Source organism: Eubalaena glacialis, chromosome 13 (assembly GCF_028564815.1).
Source record: "Eubalaena glacialis isolate mEubGla1 chromosome 13, mEubGla1.1.hap2.+ XY, whole genome shotgun sequence".
NCBI lineage: Eukaryota > Metazoa > Chordata > Mammalia > Artiodactyla > Balaenidae > Eubalaena > Eubalaena glacialis.
This window is the reverse complement of record NC_083728.1, coordinates 56,892,910-56,914,793: the sequence shown is the minus strand read 5'-3', so window position 1 is coordinate 56,914,793 and position 21,884 is coordinate 56,892,910. Positions and strand designations below refer to the sequence as shown.

Genomic DNA, 21,884 nt, shown 5'->3' with positions numbered 1-21,884 from the left:
GCATGGGTGCCTCGCCCCGGGCCGGGGCACTCACTCGTGGGAGGACGCCAGGAGGCCTGGAGCGTTGGGTGTTGGTCAGGCAGCGCGTGCAGCTCCCTGAGGACTGCATGCCGCTCTCCTGCCACTTTCTTGGTTTACACCCAAGGATTCTGTAGTTCTCAGAGGACTCCGTACCTTCCCTAAGATGCTCTGGTCGATGCAGAAAAGTCGGTGTTCAGGGGTCCTTTGTGCACCTCTGTCTACACAGCACTTGAAATGTGGTCACTGAGTCCTGTGAACCTGGGTTCAAATCCCCCCTCAGCCCCTTGCTGGCAGGTTTTCTCTGCATACAGGCTGTGACAAGCTGCCTCACCCCACGCGGGGCACCCCTGTCATTAACTACGTAATGTGCAGTGGTCGCTGCTTTGGCCTGAAAGGCTGGGGCTGCCTTTCCAAGTGTCCACAGCCACCCTCACTTCCTCCGCTTGGTGAGTCTGCGGGGAGTCACTGCCAAACAGAGAGTCCAGCTGCTGAACAGGGACCTGGTCTCGACGAGGGCGACGTGCTCCTTTCGGGTTGTTGTTGTGCAGGTAAAGCTGAGTGGAAATACGGGTCGCCGGGCAAACGTCGCCCTGATCAATGGCAGCCTTCTTGTGACCGCCACTGGGGAGGCGGTCCTCAGGTGAGATCCCGACTCTGCAGAGAGCACTGGGGTTGAAAATTCTGTCCCACACAGTCTCATGAGTACACTTTGTATTGGAGTGTAACATGCATATAGAAAAATGCACAAATTATGATGAAGTGTTACTAATTGGGCACATCCATGTAACCAGCCCTGAGATGGAAGAACAGAACATATCAGAGACCCCAGGCGTTCCGCCCACCCCCGCAGGGGTCACGCTGTCCTGACGTCTGCCTGCCTTCTTGATCCCCATGTAGATGGAATCCCGTGTTGTGTTCTCTTGGGTCCGGCTGCTTTAGCTCATGTGACATTCAGGGGTTCTCCCTGGTTGGGTGCTTGGAATTCCTTTGTTCTCATCGTGACCTGGTGTCACACAGGAACCCTCTTTTATTAACAACTGCTCCCTTTGTTATGAACAAGACGTAACATAGATAACGTAACAACGACATGCTTTTCTTCTCAGAGTCCAAAGGGCCGTGTCTTTTTCCTGATTTTTAAAGTTTGCTCTGCGAGTTGAACAAGACCCTCACAGCTGAGGGAAGCCCACTAACACAGTCCCCCCGTGGGACTTTCCTCCTTGCCTTGTAGATTCTGGGATTTAGAACGAGGAGAGAATTACGTACTGAGTCCAGAGGAGAAGTTTGGTTTTGAAAAAGGAGAGAATATAAACTGTGTTTCTTACTGTAAAGTCAAAGGTGAGACTTCCCAGCGTCAGAGGGAGAGCCCACCTCAGGCTTTGCTCTGGGCTGCGCGGTGATGACGTGGAACTCAGGGCTGTTCTAAGAACCATACCTCAGTTACAACTATGTCAGTCACTCGAGTACAGTCAGCCAAGAGCAAAAAAGAGGCAGGAAAGCTGTGTTGTCCCACGTAGCGGTCAAGGAGTTTGGTCAGGAATGTGACCAGCCTGGCTGCGTGAATTGGTATCTGTTCCTCCTGAAACCTCAAGAAAAAGTCAGTGTGAGAAATATTAAATATATACGTGTACATGGATGTGCATATGTGTACACACACGCACACACAAATATGACAGAAAGAATAGGAGATGCACCAGAGCAGCACTTTCGTGCCCACTGAGTGCTAAGTGCTGTCTGGCATTGGGAAAGCAGCCCTGAACACAGGCAGGCAGGCTCCTCTCTCATGGGAGAAACCAGAGAGCAAGCAGCACCACCCCCCAATCCCCCGTCCACACATGTACACACTGTGTCACTGCGAGTAGTGAACTCCTGCTAAGGAAGACACGGCCAGGTAAGAGGCTGGGCAGTTCCTGGACGGAGGGCCGACGGGCTGGTATTTTAGAGAGGGTGGTCAGAGAAGGGAGCTTGCTGCTGTTTTTATTCCTTTTCAACTCAATGTGAACTTTCTTTTTACCTACAGGTCTTCTGGCAGCAGGTACCGATAAAGGGCGCGTAGCCATGTGGAGAAAAGTGCCAGGCCCCCAGAGCAGCCAAGGGGTGGAGGGCAAAGACAGGTGGACCCTTCAGATCCCCACTGAGCTCGAAGGAAACATCATGCAGATAAAGGTACGCCTCGACGGGGCACTGGGTGCACTCATTTTCTGCAGAAGTGGAGGCAGTAATTGCTCTGAACCTATTTTTGTCAGTTATTCAAATTAAGATAAAAAATAACAGTAAAACATTTTTAAAGACCTTTTGGGTTTCAGAACTACAGATAAGGGATTGTGGATCTGTAGTAATCTATATCTTTTTAAATCTATCTACCCGTCCATTTATCTCTATCATCTATTTATCTTATTTATTTATTTATTTGGCTGTGCCGCACGACTTGCGGAATCTTAGTTCCCCGACCAGGGATTGAACCTGCACCACAGCAGTGGAAGCGCCAAGTCCTAACCGCTGGACCGCCAGGGAATTCCCGCCCCAGCTTCCTCTTAATGCTCCAAACCTCCACTGTTTTCTGGTCATCCTGAGGCTTGAACTTGCCCATATTCTGTTTCAAACAAAGTCATTCTGTTGGGGAGCTTGCTGTTCTCGTGGACTGCCTTTCCCCTCAGGAAAAGATTTCTGAGTCACTGCTCCACAGCCTGGTAGTGGGGAGAGTAGCTGGCTTTCTGGGGTGACACCCTGCTTTGGGAGCTGGGAGCTGGGCACAGGAGCCTCTGGTCCCGGATGGCCTCTCCCAGAGAGGAGCAAGCTGGAGCGAGGGCCTGGGGGCCCAACGTGGTCTGGCTCCCGCTCCTGATGCAGAGCCTCCCTCCAACCCACCTGGACCTGGCCTCTGTGCTGGAGCTGGGGGAGTGAGAGATGCTGGCAGCCGCCCCTCCCAGGAAAATGCCGGAGGAGAGGGAGCCCCGGTTTCTTGGCCAAACCTGCCTGCCGAGCTCACCTGCCACAGACTCTGCTCTTCTTACCAGACTTAGTAGACTTTCTTCAGTAAGTCTTTCTTCATTTACTCTGTGCCCAATTCCCAGAGAAGTACATGGTTGTGTTTTCATAATTTTCACCAGTTATGCCTGTTATGTCCTCGGGGCTCCTCACCTGCCTTTCTGGAACTTGCCTCTCAGATCTGCTCTGTGTGAATTTTTTTTTGTTGTTTTTTTTTTGTTTTAATTTTTGGCTGCACCAAGTGGCATGCAGGATCTTAGTTCCCCGATCAGGGATCGAACCCACGCCCCTTACAGTGGAAGTGCGACGTCTTAACCACCGGACCGCCAGGGAAGTCCCTGAATTTTTTAAGATAAAGTTTACTTAATCTATACTAATCAGGAAATGAAAAGTTACATGGTAAACAGTTTAGGGATACCTTAGAGCAATTTTGGGAATTACTTTTAGATCCTCATCTCAGGTCATAAATAAACATAGTTTCTGGATGAATTAACGAGTTAAATATTTTTAAAAGTTAGGTCAGGGACTTCCCTCGTGGTCCAGTGGTTAAGACTTCGCCTTCCAATGGAGGGGGTGTGGGTTCGATCCCTGGTCGGGGAGCTGAGATCCCACATGCCTTGCAGCCAAAAAACCAAAACATAAAACAGAAGCAATATTGTAACAAATTCAATAAAGACTTTAAAAATGGTCCATCTGTTAAAAACTGAAAATAAAATTAAAAAAATTAAAAGTTGGGTCAGAATAACTGGCTAAAAACACAGAATATAATCAGATCTGTAGAGAAAGTGTAACTTTCTTAGATTTTAAGTAATAAAAGCAGTTGCAAAAGCAGAGGGACAAGGTTGAGTCCATAAGAACATGTCACACCAGGCAATGTGAACAGGAAGGCTGGGATGAAAGGAAAACTGAGCTGGGTAAATATTCACTTTAAAGGGTTAATCTCTAAAACACCAAATTTTCCCAATTTTCAGTGCATAATTTTTTTCTTCATTTGAATACCAATCCCAGTTGATGTGTACATTGAAAGTATTTTTGTTTTTTTGTGGGAGAAGAAAGGTGCTGTTTTAAACTGATGGCTCATCTTACCTTTAGTGATATCTTAGAATAAAGGACATGAAGAAAACTCACATTTATAAGAAAAATATTAAGAATGCCAATGGAGGGAATTCCCTGGTGGTCCAGTGGTTAGGACTCAGTGCTTTCACTGTGGGAGCCCGGGTTCGATCCCTGGTCAGGGAACTAAGAGCCTGCATGCTGCACTGTGCGGCTGAAAAGAAAAGAATGTAAATGGATAAGTGATGAAGGAGAGTGCAGATAATTTACCTAAGGGTGGTTAGTAGAATCCATGGAAAACGTGTAACCTCAGTGGTAATGAAAGAAATGCCCATTTTAAATAATAGTAAGAGCCACACTAACTTTCTTGCAAGACGTAAAAGAAAAATTGACTCAATAGACCATGTTCCTCAAAGAGAAGCCTCAATCTTGTAATTATTTCTTTCCAAATAAATCTACAAATTACATGTTTATCCAGTGAAAATAAGGAGTTTCCCCGCCCCCGCCGGGGGAATTCAACACAATAATTCTAAACTCATTTGGGAGAGCAAATGGCCAAGAAAAAAATTTAAAAAGAATCAGATCATTTCTGTATCCTATACCAGAATATATCTGAAAGGTACAGCAATTAACACAGCATGCTTACTCAGGAATGGATAAATATATCAGTGGAGTGAAGTTGGAAATCCAGAAACGGATTTGTATGGATTTGGAAGTTTAATATGAAATTATGAAAGTGGTACTTGACATCACTAGAGGAAGTCTGGATAGTTCACTACAGTGTGTAAATTTGCTTTCCATTTATAAAACATAGATGCCCCTAAGTTCGTGTCAGTAAAGTAAACTCTAGAAGATGCTCAACCAGTCAGGATAGACATGAGCGAGAACAACCACACAAGTTTACCTGCTGGATCTAAACTCTGAGTGTTGTTATTTTAAAGTTTTTCTACAAATTACACATTTTATACTTATAAATTTTTAAAATCATATTTTTAAACAAGAAGAAGAAATAGTGCTTGGAAATTGTTTATGAATCCTCGTACTTACAACGTTGCCCTGACTGCTCCTCTCCTTTCTGTTCGCACCTTGGGTTCTGTCTCTCAATGTGGGAATGAAGTGGGGCTCCAGGAAGAGCCTCCTGGCGGTGAACAGCATCAGCTCCGTGCTCATCCTCCGCGAGCAGGCCATGTCGTCCCACTTCCACCAGCAGGTGGCCGCAGTGCAGGTCTCCCCGAGCCTACTCAGCGTGTCCTTCCTGTCCACGGGGGTGACGCACAGCCTGCGTACAGACATGTACATCAGCGGAGTGTTCGCCACCAAGGTCACTGCCAGGGTGACCATGGGCTTGGGCGGGATCATCGATGTAGACAGAAGACCTGGTCGGTTGTTAGGGTCATTTGGGACAACGAGGCCCAGACGGCTGGTTGCTTTTTAATTTCCGTGGTTCTTTGTAGGATGCTGTTGCCGTCTGGAATGGAAAACAGGTGGTGATCTTTGAGCCTTCTGGAGCCACATTACGAAGTGCAGGTAGGAGTCTTTTCAGCCCCACGAAGGGGACTCATATCTAATGGGGGTGGGTGCTGGTGCCTGTGGGGTGGGCAAAGGGCAGGCCCAGGGCCATGGGGAGACCCTCATGTCAGTTCTCGTGCCTGGGCCTGCGTTTCCAGAGCCAGTGCTGCCACTCTAGCCCTGTGCGGCCAGGGCCTCCCCGGCCTCCCTATAGAAGCCAGTTGAGGTAGTTAAGTGCAGCCAGATCTGGGGCCAGCAGCCCTCCTGGGCTCCAGGACGATGAAGCAGCTCAGAAATAAGTCGGCATGAGTGTGAAGAACCACAGTGCTTTCTGGGGAAAGGGGTGCTACACACCTGACTTCTGAACTTGCCAGAGCACGCACAGCAGTGAGCCCGTGGGGTCTCGACCAAGGCCAACCTCTGTCTGAAAATTTCAGGGTGGATCTTCAGAGCCGTTCCACCCGTCCCATCCATCGCTCCGACTCTTTGTTTCACTTTATCTTCTGTTCTTTAGCACATGTCTGTATGAGTTACAGGGCTGCTGTAACAAGGACCACAAAACGAGTGGCTGTTTAGGAGTTATTCTCTCACAGTTCTTGAGGCCAGATGTCCAAAATTAGTTTCACTGGCCAAAATCAAGGTGTTGGCAGAGCCCCAGAGGCTCTAGGGAAGACTCTGCTCCTTGCTTCTTACAGCTTTTGGTGGCTGCCAGCAATCCTTGGCTTGGGGTCGCATCATTCCAGTCTCTGCCTCCACTGTCACATTGTTCCTGTCTAAAAATCTCCCTCCCTCTTATAGGGACACTTGTGATTTCATTTGGGGCCCATCTGCATAATCCAAGATAATCTCCCCATCTCAAGACCTTAACATCTTTGGCCATATAAGCTAATATTCATGGGTTTCAGGGATTAGGACCTGATCTCTTTGGGGACATCTTCCCACCAAGCACAGTGACCATCAGGACGTGCTCCTCGGCAAGATCTCCTTCTGCACAGTTCTTACTTTCACCCATCCTGACCTAGGCCCTCCCACCTCACAGGGGGACTCGTCATTGCACTGTTCCCAAGGTGATGCCCCCACGTGCTTGTTTGAATACCTCACACCTCCCTGGGGATGTTTTTCCACAGGTTATCACCTCTCTCCCTCATATTATTCCCTCACTTTTTTTCCCTCCTCTAACACTTTGTCGCCTAAAGTTCCCTTAGAACACTTTTCCCACCCTGCCCTGTATCGTGCTGATAATTCACGTCTTCGCCTCTCTTCTACCATAGACCCCTTGAGGGGCAAGGGTGAACTTATCCTCCCAAGAGGATAGCACAACAGGTGCTGAGATATTTTCTGTTTTGTGTGTGTCATCATCTTCCTAACTAGATAAGAACCTGTCTAGAGCCAGAGACTAGAGCTTGTGGTCTCCAAAGTTCCACATAAGATAAGCAGAGGCTTGAATAATCATGCTGTCATAGATGCTGTGCTACTGGAAGCACCACTGCTAGATGGGAGAAAAGAGGAGAGACCACCAGTGACTGGTGAGGGCAGGGTGCCCAGCACTGAGTCCCCACACCTGGCCGTCACTGGCAGCTGTGGCCCTGGCAGGTCCTTGTGTCTCAGAGCCTCACTTGCCTCATCTGCAAGATAAAGAAAACACACCTTTCACAAGGCTATTGTGGGGGCCAAGGAAAATTAGGGAACACACATGAGGACACTTCTTGACTATCCCGCAGCTCCGCCCCTTCTACCCGTCTCACCATAGTTCCTTCTTTATATCCTTAGTTGTAGAAGATCTTTTCTGCTAGGTTTCAGTCTTTCTCATCAATAGTTGCACTACAAAAAGTTCTAGTTTTAGTGTGAGAATGCTTCTTAAACTCTAAGGAGCTATGACAAGACTAGCTGCTGCTGTCCTGACCTTTATCTTTAATTTTAGGTACCTTCCTGTGTGAGTCTCCAGTGTTAGCCATGCACGAAGAAAACGTTTATACGGTGGAGCCAAACCGAGTCCAAGTTCGAACCTGGCAGGTAAATTGCTGCTCTAGAGTGAGTGGCCTGTGACGTTAAAGACAATTAGAGCAGAGTTTAAAATGCCATCTCTAAATCAAGCCAGAGCTTTCTTAATGACTACACTCAACCACATCAGATTGCCCCAACTGGGTGCTTGGTTGTAAAAATGGATTGTCGGATAGCCGCTCCATCGACAGCTCTTGTGACTTCAGAAGTCAGGAGGTGAGGCAGTGGCCTTTTGCAGTGAAAAGGACTACATGGCTGGACCTTGAGTGCATGGGGGTGTGAAATGGGAGGAAATTTTGCTGTGTTTAATGCGCATCTTGAGGGCTGAGGGGTCGTCAGTTCAGGACATATCTTTAGGCAGGCCTTTCCCTGCACGTGTCTGAGGGTGAGGCCAGGATGGGAGCAATGTGTGCCTCCAGGATGACAGGCCTTTAACACACCATTCTGTTCCCTCCGGGTGGTGTGCAGTAAGGAAACCCTGCCCACATCCCGTGCACACTTGCTGGACCCCCAGGGCTGACATGGTGTATTAGTTTCGTGAGCCTGCCATAACCAATGACCACAAACTTAGTGGCTTAAAACAATAGAAATTTATTTTCCTTGCAGTTCGGGAGGCCAGAAGTCCTAAATCTAGGTGTGGGCAAGGTTGGCTCCTTCTGAGGCTCTGAGGGCGAATTTGTCCCATGCCCCTTTCAGCTTTTGGTGTTGCTGGCATTCCTTGCATTCCTCAGCCTGTAAACAGATCACTCCAGTCTTTGCTTCCATCTTTACATGGCCTTCTCCCTGTGTCTTAGAAGAACACTTGCCCTTGGATTTAGGGTCCACCCTAATCCAGAGTTGTCTCCTTTTGAGATCCTTAATTATATCTGCAAAGACCCTTTTTCCAAGATACATCCAAATGGATGTATCTTTCAGGGGCTACCATTCAGCCCAGTACATGCAACAGTGTTCTGCATCATGGTTGAGGACATTTGTTATGGTACTGGTTTTAGCTCTCAGTATGACTGCTTTGTCCAGCTCTGAGTTCTTTCCTAGGGTCCAGCATTTGATTTCCCAGGGCTGCCATGTCCGTGTCCTTGTACCTCACAGCCTGCACTTCCACTCTTGCATTCAGCAATTCCTGAAAGAGCTTCCATGCAGTTCTACTTTCTAGCAGGAGGGTCAGACAGTAAAGGAGCACACTGAAGTGTGGAGGTGGGTGGGAAGTATTGCAGGGGGTGGCATTGGAATAGAGACCTGACAAGTCAGGGAAGCGCCCGAAGCCCCACTTGCCTCCTGGGGCAAAGTGCAGGTGGAGGGAGCTGGGGACTGGTGAGATACCTGCCCTGCTTCAGGTCAAAAGGGAGGCAGAGAGGCTGGAGGGAAGGAGGGATGGGCCTTGCATACTGCTGATAGTTGTGTAGGGGCATCAGCTGTGGACATAAAGCCGAGGCAGGGAGGGGCCCTCCTAACAAAAGATGAGGGAGCAGCTGGGTTATCAGAGGGGTGACCTGCGGAGCTGGAGAGTGGAGGCATGCAAGGAAAGAAGAAAAGGTCTGCAGGGAAGGGGCGAAAGGCATACTGGGAAAGAAGGATAGGCCTGCTGGAAAATGGGGGAATGGCATACTGGGAAAGAATGATAGGTCTGATGGGAAGGAGCGAAAAGCATGCTGGGAAGGGGCAAGAGGCATACTGGGAAAGGGGAAAAGGCATAATGGGAGAGAAGAAAGACCTGCTGGGAAAGGGCGAAAGGCATGCTGGGAAAGAAGGATAGGCCTGCTGGAGAAGGGGGAAAGGCATACTGGGAGAGAATGATAGGCCTGATGGGAAGAGGCAAAAGGCATGCTGGGAAAGGGGTGAAAGGCATACTGGGAAAGAATGATAGGCCTGTAGGAAAGGGTGAAATGCATACTGGGAAAGAAGAAAAGGCCTGCTGGGAAGGGGCAAAAAGCATGCTGGGAAAGGGGTGAAAGGCATACCGGGAAAGAATGATAGGCCTGCTGGGAAGGGGTGAAAGGCATACTGGGAAAAGGGCAAAAAATCAGCTGGAAATCATGGAGGGAACTTAGGAGCATCTGACTGCAGACAGTCTAGAGTTTAGACTTTCTTGTTGATTTTTAGCTTAAGGACTATGTGACCATTGTGATTAGTAAAGTAATGCCAGTCTGTGTAAGGAATCCGTTAGCACCTCTCCTCTCGTCGGAAAGCTGGAGTGTGTCTCCAGACCTTTCTCCCTGCCCGTGCATCCATGACACACAAACTGCAGTTGTTGCTGGTTTGTGTGGTGATGGGACAGCCATTATGTACCTCATGGTTCTCGGAGAAGCTTCCTCCAGGCGGGAGCGCAGAGCCCCGCTGGTTCCTGTGCTTCCACTGCGAGGAGAGGTGGGAAGCTGAGCGGGGGCTAGTGTCTGACAGACACCCATGGAGGCAAAGCCTCGGGGGACCAGGTGGAAGTTGGAAGGCAGGAGGTGTGGAGCCCGAGTGACACGGTGCGTTTTGGCTTGTTTTTTTTTCTTGGTTTTGTGTTTTCTTCTTAGAAGATCACTTCTGTGTGGGAAGGACTAGGGCAGCTGGTGAGCAGTGAAGTCGGGTAGGAGAGGCCACAGGTGAGAGGTCCGGGGGCTTGGAGCGGGGCAGTGGGCAGGGAGCCAGGCCAGAGTCGGCAGTTAGGGGCGTGGTGAGCAACTGGCGTAGGAGGGAGGAACTGTGGACATTCTAATTGTCTAGTTTGCGGGTCTGTGCTAATTGTGGAGCCTTAAGGTGGAAAGTACAGAAGCAGAGCAGGGCTGGGGGGGAAGGGTGCAAGTGTGAGGTGCCTCGGACACCCTTCAGAGATGTCCCAGTGTTACCTGAAAACCAGGTTCGCCTCTCGGTGGGTGTCAGCCAATAGACACAACCAAGCTAAGATTGGGAGAAGGAAGGATTTATTATTATTTGCAGCCAGTAAGGAGAACACGGGGGATCTTTCCCAAAACAGTGTCTCCCTGAACAGCAAAATTGGGGAAGTTTTAAGCTAAGGGTACAAGCATATTCACAAAGGAGTTTGAGCAGAGGAGAATTCAGGGTAGAATTGGGGCAAAGGTCAACAGAGTCCAAGCTCTGTTGATTGAAGTCAGTGGGTAGGAGCCTTATTTCCTGCAGAACTCAAAGGTGTATTATTATGTATATCCCTTAAGGAACCAGGACCTGCCCCAAGGCTGCTCTCCCTTGTTTCTGCATTCCCTCCCTAAGATCATGAATTACTGAGGCCTGTTCTAGGACCAGCACTGTGGCCAGGCGTAGATCACAAAATGGCTTGGGCTAAAATGGGTCCTCTTATGTCAAGAAAACCAGTCCTGGTTGTCTTTCTCCAGGAACCTCCCCCACAGCCTATATGCTTACACCAGAGCCAGCTGGAAACACTGCTCTGGAGGCAGGAGCCCGGGCCGCGCTCTGAAGCAGGGGTTGGGAACTGGGACATATCATTGAGGCAATGTGGAAGGAGAGGAGGTCAGGTTTGCACTGCGTACAGTGTGTCAGGAGCGGCAGAGGAGAGGTCGAGCAGAGGAGGCTGAGACCCTCGCTCTGTCCTCACCAGTGAACCGTCGCCTGTGACTGTTGTTTGCTTGTTCCACAAACATACACTAACCTCCCTGCTGGGTGCATCAACATGAAGATCAGATTCCTCAGCTTGGAACTCAGCCCCATGCTGTTTATCCCTCACCCTGAGTTTCCTGGGCGGGTTGTGCAGCTTCCTGGCCTGCTCCCCAAGTCTCTGTGCCTGGCACTAGGAGTCTACTAAGTTCTGTTGGGAACCCCCCACCCCGTCCCCCGTCGTCCAGCCGGCTCCCCACTCCCCCTGCACTGGGACCAGGCCTCCACCTGCCGCCCGCTCACTGTTGGGGTGCCCTGCTCCCAGCCCATCGCCATGCCAGACAGACACTGGGCACTGCTTGAATTGAGCCAGGAGCCTCTCTCAGCTCCAAGGACAAGGGTCAGTCCATGCACAAGACACACGAAAGCCTAAGCTCTGTGCAGGCCTGACTGTGGTCACTCTTTCCAAAATGCTATTAAAGTAAGAGTGACACTTTAAAACATAAGTGATTTGAAATCACTTGTTGCTCAAAACCCTCCAGAGTCTTCCAACTTCACGTAGAACAAAATCTGACTCTCCACCTTGGCCTGCACTGATTACCCACTTGGCCTCTGCTCATTGCCCACCTCGGGGGCCACCCCTTGGCCACCGCATTCCTTCCTGCTGTGCTGGCTCCTCCTTGTCCTGGAAAGCCGGGCTCAGCTCTCCAATAGGTGGCTCCTTCTCCCCAGTCTCAGTTCAGGTTTGCCCCCCAGACAAGACCCATTTCTCAGGCATTTACTGACGTATGATGTACACACAGGAAAGCGAGCATGTTGTGTGTGCAGCTCAGTGAGTTTTCACAGATGGACGTATCCGTGCCGCGACCACCATCCCTTCCGCTCACGGCCTCCCCCGGAGGTGACCACTTAGAAGACACTAGCCACACAGTCAGTTTCATTGGGGCTTTAACATAAGACCTTGCAGGCAGCACCTCCTGGACCAACCCAAGCAGGTGGAATTCAATGTCTCGCCACCTTGATAGTTTTGTTTTAGCATCCTGTCCATCACCTCGCTACACTTGCTCAGGTTGAGTTACGTGTGTACTTGCTTGTTGACCTGGCTGCTACCTGTCTCCCCCTCTGAACGTAAGCATCAGGGATCCCCCGAGGGGAGGCCCTCATCCTCCCCTCCCCGTGTGGGGTGAGACTCCAGCAGAGGGCAGGGCCCTGTGAATAAAGCCTCCCTGAATTCCCTGTTCCCTCCTTTTTTCTTCAGGGGACTGTGAAACAACTCCTGCCATTTTCCGAGACAGAGGGGAACCCATGCTTCTTTGACATCTGTGGAAATTTCCTGGTTGTAGGGACAGACTTGGCTCACTTTAAAAGCTTTGATCTATCCCGAAGGTACAGTTTTTGTCCAAATAAAAGTGTTATATTTTTAAAATCAGTCAGGAGGCAGTGTGGTGGGTAGAAAATGGAAAGGAGGCAGCAAACTGCTTATGTTCTCATCTCAACATTAACGTGCAACTTAGTTTTTTGAAATGCCTTATGTCTTGATTTAAATTTTTCATCCTTGCATGAAGGGGAAGGAACCAGCATCACTATGTGATGGACACATGACACAGTGCATTTGTCAAAATCCATAGAACTTTACAGCTCAAAGTGAGCCTTAATGTCTGCAAATTAAAAAAATCAGTTCAGGGGATCCCAGGATGGAATGCAGACGAGGCAGGACAACCCACCATTCGTGAGTGTGTGGAACTGCCTCCCTGGGAACCAGGTGCTGCCTGGGTCACCCTGGGACCGAGCGGGACCGTGAGACTAAGGGCTAAGGGGCCGCACGCAGCATGTGCTCTGCAGACGAAGTCAGTTCCCACGAGGCTCGGGGAGCAGTACCCACACTGCCGTCCAGGCTGGACGTGAGCAGCCGAGGGATGGGATGGGGGCCCGAGGGAGCCAGCTTCTCACCTGGGTGGGAGGTTCCAGATCAGCAGGGGTGGAGGCTGGAGTGACCCCTGTGCTGGTGCATCCAAAGTGGAGATGTGAGTCTGAAGCAGAGTGCAGCTTCACGTAGATGCAGGTGCATGCGTATAAAGATACCATGGCTATGAGGATACACACCAGTCAGTATACACACAGCCTGGCTCTGTCAGCCGTGGGGGCCTGAGGGCAATGACACCCCAAGAGCAACGAGCACATCCCGTGCCCGGATCTGGGTCTCTAAGTCCTCCTGCAGTAAAGGGAACTGATCTCCTCGGAGAAATGATGCTGGGACCGATACTGGGACTGAAGCAGGAAATACACCAAATGAGCCTGGAGACTGTCCCAGCCCAGAGGGGCCCAGGGAGACGAGACAATTAAATGTCAAGTGGGGCCTGGACAGGGGCCTAGGACAGGCAGAGGACACTAGGAGAAAAGTAGGGAAATGTGAATAAAGCAAAAAAAAATGATGATGAGATACCTCTACAAGTCAGTGTTGTTTCTAATGGTAACAAACTGAAACAACTAAACAGGAGATTAGTTAAATAAATTTTAGTTTGTCCACACAGTGGAAAGGCACACAGCTGTAATGAAGTATGGGCAGCAGAGACCCCGGCCGGTTGTGCTGTGGGGCCGATGAAGCATCTTTAATAAGCTGCTCCTGTGTGAGACAGGGACAAAATACGTATTTGTGTTTGTTCACAGAAACAGAACTTTAAAACCTCACCCACCAAATAGCAGATTGTTATGTTGTACAGCTGAAACTAAGATAACGTGTGTGTCAATTATACCTTGACAAAAAAAATGTAAAAATAAAAAATCACCCTATGTTCTGAGCTCAGCCCATTTCCCGGGTCTCACATTACCGAAGTGAGAGCAGTTGGGCCCAAGCGGAGCTCAGTCCTCTGGGCCCAGGTTCCAGGCCGCTAGGAGAAGGGGCGCCTGCCATCCCACGGCGGTGCCACTGAGACCGCGTCCCTCCCCACAGAGAGGCGAAGGTGCACTGCAGCTGCAAGAGCCTGGCAGGGCTGGTCCCCGGCGTGGGGGGCATGGCCTCCCTCAGGTGCAACGCCAGCGGCAGCAAGATCAGCATCCTCCTCAGCAAGGTGGGTCCCCTCGTGCGCACGGCTCCTCCCACCCCTCCAGCTGGCCCTTCTGCGCCCCACACCCCGTGCCCTTGACGTCCCCTCCTCCCGGGGCAGGCGGAGTGGTGGGGGAGCTTTCTGTCTGGCCTCTCCTCTCCTCGCCTGGGGCCACCCTTCACCTCCCCACCTTCCTTCACTCCCTGTTTCATCAGCAGCAGTGGTTTCTGCTTTGCAGAGACCCTCACCTCTTCCCTTTTCTGCCTCTTTCCATCACCCGACTAAATTCTCTGGGCACCAGGGGTGACGACTGTGGAAGGACCTTGGAGCCTCTTGCTTAGAGAGACACACGACGTGGGTGTGAAGGAGGCAAGTGGCTGGGTCGCCTGTTCTGGAGGAGCTAGTGCCTTCCCACCCGGCAGTGTCTGTTCATGCTCTCCTCATGCATTCACTCACACATTCATTTGCTCACTCATTCATTCACTCATTCACTCATTCGCTCACTGATTCACTCATTCGCTCACTTATTTATTCACTCATTCTCTCACTCGTTCATTCAAGAGTGGATTGCTGGTTGCCCTCCATGTACCACACACTTTGCTGGCCACTGGAAACACAAACTGATCGGCTAAATGGGGGAATCGGCCCCTCCCCTCGGATAAGCAGACTCGAGTAAATTTTTACAACCCTGGTGAGAGCTGAGAGGAGAGGTGCAGGGCTGGAGGTCAGTGGTAGGTGGAGCAGCTCTCAAGAGTTCCGGAGGCTTCCAGGGGAGGTGGAGGTTGAGCCCAGGTGTGGGCTCGCCGGGTGGGCAAGTGATGGGGACACAGCCCCGCCAAGGTGTCAGAGTGCGACCCCGTGGCAGAAGCATGGCTTCGCCAAGGTCTCCGGTCACTGGCAGAGGGGGAAGCCCAGGCTGAGTGGTCCGTGGGCTATCACAAGGTGGAAGATCCCTTGGGGCCCATCACAGCCATACTTGGCTGTAGGGCAGGGAAGGACAGTGGCTGAGAGGAGCTGGGTGAGGAGCCTTTGGGGGACGGAGGGGGGTCCTGTCTGGTTGTTGAGTTAAGGCATTTGAAGGGCGGCCTGTGGGCAGTTAGACACAAGCCTGAGTCTCAGCTGGGAGGTCTGGCTGGAGGTGGGGGTCCTACCAGCCGGAGGCCCAGGGTGGACCTGGTTAGGCTGAGGGAGGGGAAGCAGCTGAGCTGATGGGGAGAGACAGGCAGGCACCACACACCAGGCAGTCCCGGGTCACTCATTCCTTCAGCAGCCAGGACGCTGCCCGGGTATCCATGCACAGGCAGGAGATGCCCACACAGGAGGTAGGCGGGGTATCGGGATGTGGTGCTGGGCAGTCCCGGGAAGGGCCTTTTCCTTGGTGCTAGGTGTGGACGCTGGTGAGAAGCGCGGACTGCTGAGTGACCATTGTCTCCGGAGGCCTGATTCTAAAGAGCAGAGCGAGCTTGAGGGAGCTCAACGCTCAGACCAGGGTCGGGAATGCTCGCCCTGGTGAAAGAAAAAATCAAAGAAAGAAAAGTTGAGCTAGGTTAAGGGGGCTTGCAGTGAAAGATAGCTCCCCTGCCCCACTGGCACTCCCCAGGGGAGGAGAAGCTGGGAGAAGCAGGAGGCGGAGGACGGGATGGAGCCCCTCTCCTTGCAGACCGGGGTGGGGTGGGGGTGGAGTCTGGGGTGGAGACTGAGACCTGGCCCATCTTAACGTGTCCCAGACGCTTCGTTGTTTGTCATTTTGCTTAGGGAATTGTGATGACTAGAAGCTTGCATTTTTATTTAGTCAAACCTATTGATGATTTTTAATTTGTGATTTCTTCCATTGCTCTTAAGCTTACAGTATTTTCTTTTGTCTAAGATATCGGTAATTTTTCATTTTCTTGCCTCTCTTTTCTTAAGTAAGCACATCCCTTTACCATCCCGGTATCTGTGGGAATAAAGGTTTAACAGTCTACGTGAGTTCTTGGCATTTTGCTCCAACAACCAAGCTGGTTCCCTTTTCTCAGCTTTTCTGAAGCTTCTCTATGGCGTTTACTTCATTTTTACTCACCTGCGTGAGAATTAGTTTATCAGAATCTCTGTCCCTCCTTGTCCCCATGGTTAATCCACCTCAGGTAAGATGACATCATGCTCACGTCTGTATTAAGAACAGCTAGACAGCCATAGTCGACCTGCACAGTCCGAGAATTTGTCTTCAGTTTTCTGAAATTAGAAAGTAGTAAATCCATAGCCATTTCAGCAGGATGAACGTAAGCTGACGTTCGAATTACAAACGCTGGAGGCCCGCTCATGGGAGCGGCCGGATGGATGACCTGGGCATCTCTTCCAGGCGTGTGGCTGTCAGTGGGCGGGTACCCTGAGCTCCAGCTCTCTCTTCCCCAGGCTGACAACAGCCCCGATTCCAGAATCTGCTTCTACGATGTGGAAATGGACACAGTGACCATCCTCGACTTCAAGAGGGGACAGATAGATCAGAGAGAGACGTTGTCCTTTAATGGACAGGAGACTAAGAAGTAAGATTGTGGTTTGGGAGGATTTTGTTGGAAAAAATGTTGAAAACGATGTTCAGTTACTTGTTGGCTTCGAGGCAGGTTGTTGCTAAGTTTACTTCACACTTGGAAGAGCTCAGAGATCACGAGTGGTGGAAACCAGAGGTGAAATAGAAACAAACTCCCCTGGTCAGTCGGGGTGGATTTGAGTCTCTAATCTGTTTTCCAGGTTCTAAGGTTCTGGAGTCATGGGGTCAGAACTCGAGCTTCTGAAAGGGCTGCAACTCGAGTGTCCACAAGGGCAGCCTGAGTCTTGGGGCACAGAGGGCCCGTCAGCGTCTCTGTTGGCGTGGAGAGTGTTTCTGAAAACACAGTGGTCTTTCTTCAGGGCATTGATGTACCACGTGTGTGAGGGTCCGTCTCTCTCTTTCAGAAGCCAGGCCCTCGCGGATGAGAGGCTGACGAATCTCGTGCCCGTGAGCCACTTCTGGGATCAGAGTGAGCCCAGGTTGTTTGTGTGTGAAGCCGTGCAGGAAGTGCCGGGCGCCCCGCTGCAGCCAACAGACAGGAAGGCCCCGGGCGAGGCCAGCACGGGCCCCACGGTACCACACGCTGTCGCCTTTGTGTTTAGATTGGTGGGGACGTGGCAGGCTCTGTCTTCCCAACAGGTCCACAGGGAAGTCCTGGGGAATGGATTCAGGAGAGCGAGCGCCCACCCCCAGGATGCTGGGGGACGCCTCTCCCCTCTGGGTTGACACTGAGAGCTGGCCCCACCCTCTGTCACGTGCCATTTTTTCTCGGCGGTTCAGAGCTCTTTATCAAAACAGTTAACGTGAACTTACCCCTTGATGTCAGCTCGTCCTGTGGGGTCCAGTTACTGAGGCCGACTCCTCAGTCATCCCCCGAACAATTGGCCCCCTCGCCCCTGTCTCCACCCCAACCCCCGGCTTTGCAGGGCCTCCCTCCCCAAAGCTGGTGACTCTCGGGCCCAGGACTCCAACACTTTACAAGTCTTGGATCCTGCAGGACACCCAGTGATCCCTGAGAAAGGCCGGGGGCTGCATGCGCCTCTCTGTGACCCAGAGGGATCTTTCGTAGGGTCCTCAGTAGGTCAGCAAAGGCCGGCCGGCCCTAGAGCTTCAGGTGACTTGTGTCCCTGCCAAAGAGACTTCCCTCCAGGACGTGAGAGGCTGGAGCCCCTGAGGCTATGCAGGCACTCACACAGCAGGGCAGCCACCAGCCCCTCGGCCTCTGCGTCTCCTGGGCAGAAGGGTCTGCGGCCGAGTCCTGCAGAACAGGGTCCCGCCGAGCACCGGCCTCTCCGCTGTCCCTCCCTGAGAGCAGAGCAGAGTCTCCATGTCAAAGTCAAGAAACTGAAGGGGCTACTCTTGAAACACGGGAGCTCCTGAGCTTCACTCACCAGCGCGGGTGGAAGGGTTAGTCTTCGCCACAAGGTCAGCGAGATGGGTCTAGTGGTTCCCAGGCCAGACGAGGTGCGTCCTCCAGGAGGGGCGTCAGAGAAGAACGGAGCCTGGTGTGGTTGCTGTGTGCCCCGAGGAGGAAGGGGGTTATCTGTGTGCCCGTGTGTTGGCCCCTCTGCTTTCTTTGTGTTTTATGTAAATATCCCAGCAGTGAAAATGGGATTGGGCGAGATTCAGGAAAGTTATTGCCAAACTAAGACAGAACGTCTCCCTCTGCAGGCAGACGTGCTGGTCCTGTCCTTCTTCGTCTCTGAAGAGCACGGCTTCCTGTTGCAGGACAGCTTCCTCCGGCCTCCCGTATTCCAGACGCTCTTGGGAATCCAAGTGCCCCATTATTACTTCACGAGAAAGGTGGGAGCCTCCACATACGCAGCCGTGTCTCAGGCCCTCCTCCCCACTGGGGCTCTTTCGTTAAACAAGCAAACCGTGTGCCCTGATTTGTCGCCTGAGATTCCCGCAGATCCGAGGTCTCTGTGTGGGGAAAGGCAGGCAGGCAGCAGTGCTGCTGAGGGTTGTCCCTTCCGGCGTCCCCCAAAGGCACTGTACCCTTCCACTTTCCTGTCTTCTTTTTTAAAATTCTAGCTGGTTTTTTAAAAGTACGTATTCCTATATTCACTGTAGGAAATTCAGAAGCTTCAAATAAAGAAGTAAAGACCAAGGATGCTGCAAATCTCCGTGGTCGCAGCCCCCAGAGATGGTCGCTGGGAAAGGCTGGCGGACAGCCTTTCAGGAGAGGTTTTGTCCTTTGCCCACGTGTGTGTGCGTTACATACACTGGTTGTTTTTATTTTTATTTATTTTTTTGATGTGGACCTTTTTTTTTTTTTTTTAAACTGTTCTTAAATTTATTTATTTATTTATTTATTTTTGGCTGTGTTGGGTCTTCGTTTCTGTGCGAGGGCTTTCTTTGGTTGTGGCGAGCAGGGGCCACTCTTCATCGCGGTGCGCGGGCCTCTCACTGTCGCGGCCTCTCTTGTTGCGGAGCACAGGCTCCAGTCGCGCAGGCTCAGTAGTTGTGGCTCACGGGCCCAGTTGCTCCGCGGCATGTGGGATCTTCCCGGACCAGGGCTCGAACCCGTGTCCCCTGCATTGGCAGGCAGATTCTCAACCACTGCGCCACCAGGGAAGCCCTGATGTGGACCATTTTTAAAGTCTTCATTGAATTTGTTACGCTATTGCTTCTGTTTTATGTTTTGGTGTTTTGGCCCTGAGGCATGTGGGATCTTAGCTCTCCCACCAGGGATCGAACCCGCACCCCCTGCATTGGAAGGCGAAGTCCCAACCACTGGACCACCAGGGAAGTCCCACGGGTGTGTTTTTAAATTTTTGATCAAACAGGGTTGTTTTCAGCACACGCCACCCACCCCCTCCCCCCACCGCCAACAAGGGTATTTTGGATGAGTTATTTGCCTTCCCTGGGACCTGGTCTCCACGTCCGCATGGTCCCTCCTAGACCTGAAATCAGCCATCCTCTGCCCTGAGATGCTGTGCTGATCACAGGGGTGGGTGCATCTGGCGGGTAGGGGTGGCGGAATGTCCAGACCAGTTGAAACACTGGCTGAGCCAACTGTTCTCAGCCGGGCGCCAACACCGCCTGCACAAAGGAGGCACGGCTGCACTGGGACCTGAAGGCTGCAGCCTGTCGTTCATGCCTTCCGTTCTGCAGAACTGCGAATGCGCTGGCCGCTGCTGCTCCTATTCTCGTAAAATCTGCAGACTCCTCCCCTTCGTCAGCTCTTTGGGCTCCCCTGCCGCGTCTTTCTTTACTGTCGTGTCGGAAGAAGGACTGAAGTGTGTAGACTTTTACTTGGATTTTTTTGGCTCTTAGCATAGAGTGATTTAAAATCAACCCTAAACATGAACTCTGTATTTTCTGCAGTTAGCAAGTGTTCCTTTTTTAGCCAGAGGTGAGGGCAGACCCCAGAGGACCCCCAGAGATGGCGGACATGCCATCTGAGCTTGGCTATCTCTGCTGGCTCCGGAGCTGAGGCCCCTTGCCTGTGTGAACGGCTGTCTGCTCAGAAGCCAGGACGCAGGTCTTCCCGGGCCCCTCCCAGGGTTATTACTGACCTGAAGAGGTTTGGCAGGAAGGCCCAGGGTGGGCTGTCTGCTCTTTGTTCTGTGACTGTCATGGGCGAGCCGTGTGGGTCTGTGGGTCTCAGGCTGTGCTGAAGCCCTCGTGCAACGTGCCCCCCTGAGACCACAGGCCAGGGTTGCCCCTGGGAACAGCATCCCCAGCCATCGAGGTCGGCAGCGAATAGTCTTTTCTGCACTTTGACTTGTGATCCGATGCAGTGAACTTTGTGAGGCTGTGTGGTTTCGATTCCAGGAGCCCCTGCGCTCTGTCCATGCAGGTTTTCTGAGTTCCCTCTTTTGAATAGACCAGTGCCTCCAGACAAGCATTTTTCTGAATTTCATTCTTATTTAGTGCTTTTATACGTTTTCATTTCTCTTTGATTTGAGACTCAAAACGTAGAGACAGCCTTTGAGCTCCTTCTCTTGGGCGTCTCCCACGTCTTCAAGCCTGGGCTTGTTTCCCGCAGTCTGAGTGCCGTCCTCCCCTCCGCCAGCCCCTCGGCTCTCTTTCCCCCGAGCATCGAGTCGGAGCCGCTGGCCCAGCAGAGGCCTGGGTGATGCTCCTCCCTGTTGCCTGAGCTTTGCAGTTGCCCCAAGATGTGGTTTTCTTTGTTTTAAGCGACAGCTGTCTGTGTGCTGATACCTCCCGCCTCGCATGCTCCAGCTTTGTCGGGGGCCTGGCACGGCGTCAGCTCCTCGTTGGGGCAGCACGAACAGTCTTGTCTCCTGATGCTTGCGGTGAGGAAGTATTTCACTTACCTGTGTTTGCAACACAGGAAGTCTTATTCATTTGCTCTCTCAGTGCAGGAGAGGAGGGGCCACGCAGCCTGTTTCCCTGAAGCGCCTGGCGTCCCGAGGTTCCCGTCCCCACACTCAAGGGTGTGATGTCAGTCGAACAGCCCTGGGCCCCCAGGTCCCACGTGTGTCCAGGGCAGGTGGCTCATCCCCTCGAGAGCAGAACACAAGGCGAGTGCAGGCAGGGGGCACCGTGAGCCGTGACCGCAGGCGCACTTGTTTCTGTGAGAATTCCCGCGTGTGCTCGCTGGGAGCAGGGCTCTAATGAGGACGGGGCATCAGACCCACAGCAAGGCTGACGGAGGTCAGGTTGCTGTCTCGTGATTTGTGAAACCACAGCAGACAGCAAGTACCCCCATGGTTTTTGTGTCCACGTTTTCTGAAGGTTTCCCACTCAGTCCAAAATCAGCCCAAACTTGAGGACTCAGCTTCCTGCTGGATGTGACCCAGCCACTCGGCCACGAACCCTGACCAGGGCTGCTCCGGGCCTCTGCTTATGCTCTGCTCTGTGCCTGGAGGGTCTCCCCGTCCACACCTGGGTCTGATGAATCCTACCAGGGTTTCAAGGCCCAGATCAAGCGCCCCCAAAGTCGGGGGCTACAGTTGAACTTCAGAAGGATCCGTGACACAGGAGCTGCTGGGAACTGAGTCAGAGGCAGGTGGTGAAGGAGTCAGAGTCACAGCAGATACGAAACTGCCAGGGCGGGGGAGTGGGGTCCAAGGAGGTGGATCATGACCCCTCTTTACACGGGGGAGCCTGTGTAATCAGACGAATGGACGCTGCAGAGAGAGAGCAAGCCAGGTGGGAGATCGAGGGGGGTGTGTGCAGGTCCAGCCCAGGGGCGAGTGGAGGGCATGGAACCCCGT

General features: G+C 51.9%; 1 protein-coding gene across 6 annotated transcripts in view; it reads left to right on the top strand.

The window, feature by feature from the left end:
• The window catches only part of IFT140 (intraflagellar transport 140), a 70,464-nt gene that overhangs the window by 15,164 nt on the left and 33,416 nt on the right, over window positions 1-21,884 (top strand). For 5 of the 6 annotated variants that reach the window (XM_061210256.1, XM_061210252.1, XM_061210254.1 and 2 more), the window contains 11 exons: window positions 570-661; window positions 1,250-1,356; window positions 2,039-2,184; window positions 5,177-5,380; window positions 5,514-5,586; window positions 7,490-7,581; window positions 12,383-12,510; window positions 14,075-14,192; window positions 16,560-16,690; window positions 17,100-17,268; window positions 18,367-18,498. In XM_061210256.1, coding sequence (XP_061066239.1) covers window positions 570-661; window positions 1,250-1,356; window positions 2,039-2,184; window positions 5,177-5,380; window positions 5,514-5,586; window positions 7,490-7,581; window positions 12,383-12,510; window positions 14,075-14,192; window positions 16,560-16,690; window positions 17,100-17,268; window positions 18,367-18,498 — 1,392 coding nt within the window. The remainder of the gene's footprint in view (window positions 1-569; window positions 662-1,249; window positions 1,357-2,038; window positions 2,185-5,176; window positions 5,381-5,513; window positions 5,587-7,489; window positions 7,582-12,382; window positions 12,511-14,074; window positions 14,193-16,559; window positions 16,691-17,099; window positions 17,269-18,366; window positions 18,499-21,884) is intronic. The other variant, XM_061210257.1, reaches the window with a different exon arrangement.